The sequence below is a fragment of the Austrofundulus limnaeus genome, unplaced genomic scaffold (genome assembly GCF_001266775.1).
Source record: "Austrofundulus limnaeus strain Quisiro unplaced genomic scaffold, Austrofundulus_limnaeus-1.0 Scaffold171, whole genome shotgun sequence".
NCBI classification, from domain to species: Eukaryota; Metazoa; Chordata; class Actinopteri; order Cyprinodontiformes; family Rivulidae; genus Austrofundulus; species Austrofundulus limnaeus.
The window spans coordinates 1,096,142-1,097,522 of record NW_013952573.1 but is presented as its reverse complement, the minus strand read 5'-3'; the positions used below and the strand labels follow the sequence as shown (position 1 = coordinate 1,097,522).

The 1,381-nt window shown below is 39.7% G+C and overlaps 1 protein-coding gene across 1 annotated transcript in view; it reads left to right on the top strand.

Annotated features, from left to right (window-relative positions):
* The window catches only part of srpx (sushi-repeat containing protein X-linked), a gene marked incomplete at its 3' end in the record, with an annotated part of 21,540 nt that overhangs the window by 13,524 nt on the left and 6,635 nt on the right, over nucleotides 1–1,381 (top strand). The window contains 1 exon segment of the mRNA XM_014017540.1: nucleotides 359–535. Coding sequence (XP_013872994.1) covers nucleotides 359–535 — 177 coding nt within the window.

Here is a 1,381-nt window from a genome sequence, read left to right as displayed (position 1 = left end):
GTGTTCCTTGGCCCAGTACCCACATGTGGTAAAAATGTCATGACAAGACGTCCACGAGTTTTGGAGTAATGTTGTCCAAAGACAGAACGACAAAACGACAGAAAGACCGACAAATAGACAGACAGACGCAACCGAAAACATTACCTCGCCCTTGGCGGAGGTAACAAAACAACAGAAGCAAGTTTGGTATTTTCAGAGTAAAAAAAAAAAGAAACAAGGGGTGGAAACATGACAAGAGTTGAACTACCAAGACATCTATTAAACAGACATTATGATTAAAAACATATTTTCAAAAATATTAGTATATGAACTGTTAGAGTTTCTTAAAGCATTAAGTCTGAGCTCTTTGTACTGACAGAGATCCGCTGCCCAAAACTCGACATGCCCATTAATGGTGGATACAAGTGTACAGATGGCTCCTACTTCAACAGTCGCTGCGACTTCTTCTGCTCCCCTGGCTACACCCTGAAGGGCCAGAAGACAGCAGTCTGCCAATACAACAAGGTGTGGAGCGCAGCCGGCCCCACATGTGTTGGTAAGACCGTGTGTGAAGCTTTACCGCCATAAGAGACGACTGCACTGGCAAATTGTTATTTTTTGTGGCATAATAACAGCTGTAGCTATTACATTCAAATTAAAATTCTGTTTTGGGGTTTGAAAGAAACCAACCTCTTCATGTTCATCATACATCATTCACAGAAAACCKCTCCACACACCAGAAAAGAACACTATTTTCACTTCTTGTAGTTTTACAATGACTGAGCTGAAAGACCTGCAATTTGCTGAACAGCTAAATGACAGAATACTTTGCCAATACTGTCATTTTTTTCAGTCAGCCTGTCTCTAAAAGTACTATTTCAGGTACAACATTGAGTCTGCCACAGTTTGTCACTGAGGACGCTCTGACTCATCCTCATTTCTTCAGTGTATTGATTTATTTACTTTTGCGTCAACATAAAAGGTTATTTTGTCTTGTTCCTAATACGACGAGCATTCCTCTGGGCTTCACTGTGTTTTGTACAATGAGCCTGCAGGTGTTTTTGGTCCATCACAGAGACAAAATGAAGCACAAAATCAGCTTATTWAGTCTGACTTAGAAAAACTGGTGTTTTCTCTCATAATAGTGTAAGGAATTGCTCAAATTGGAAGCCTGAGTACTACGCAGAAAACTGATTAAGTTCTAAGTTAAATGTTTATTTTCAGATCTAAAGACTCCGAGCCTGTCTGTGAGTCTAAACCAGGGGTCTGCAACCTGCGGCTCTGGGGCCACATGTGGCTCTTTGGTCCCTCTGCAGCGGATTTTTGAAGCTTTGACCAAAGCTTAACATGAGATTTTATTTATTTATTTATTTATTTATTTATTTATTTATTTATTTATTTA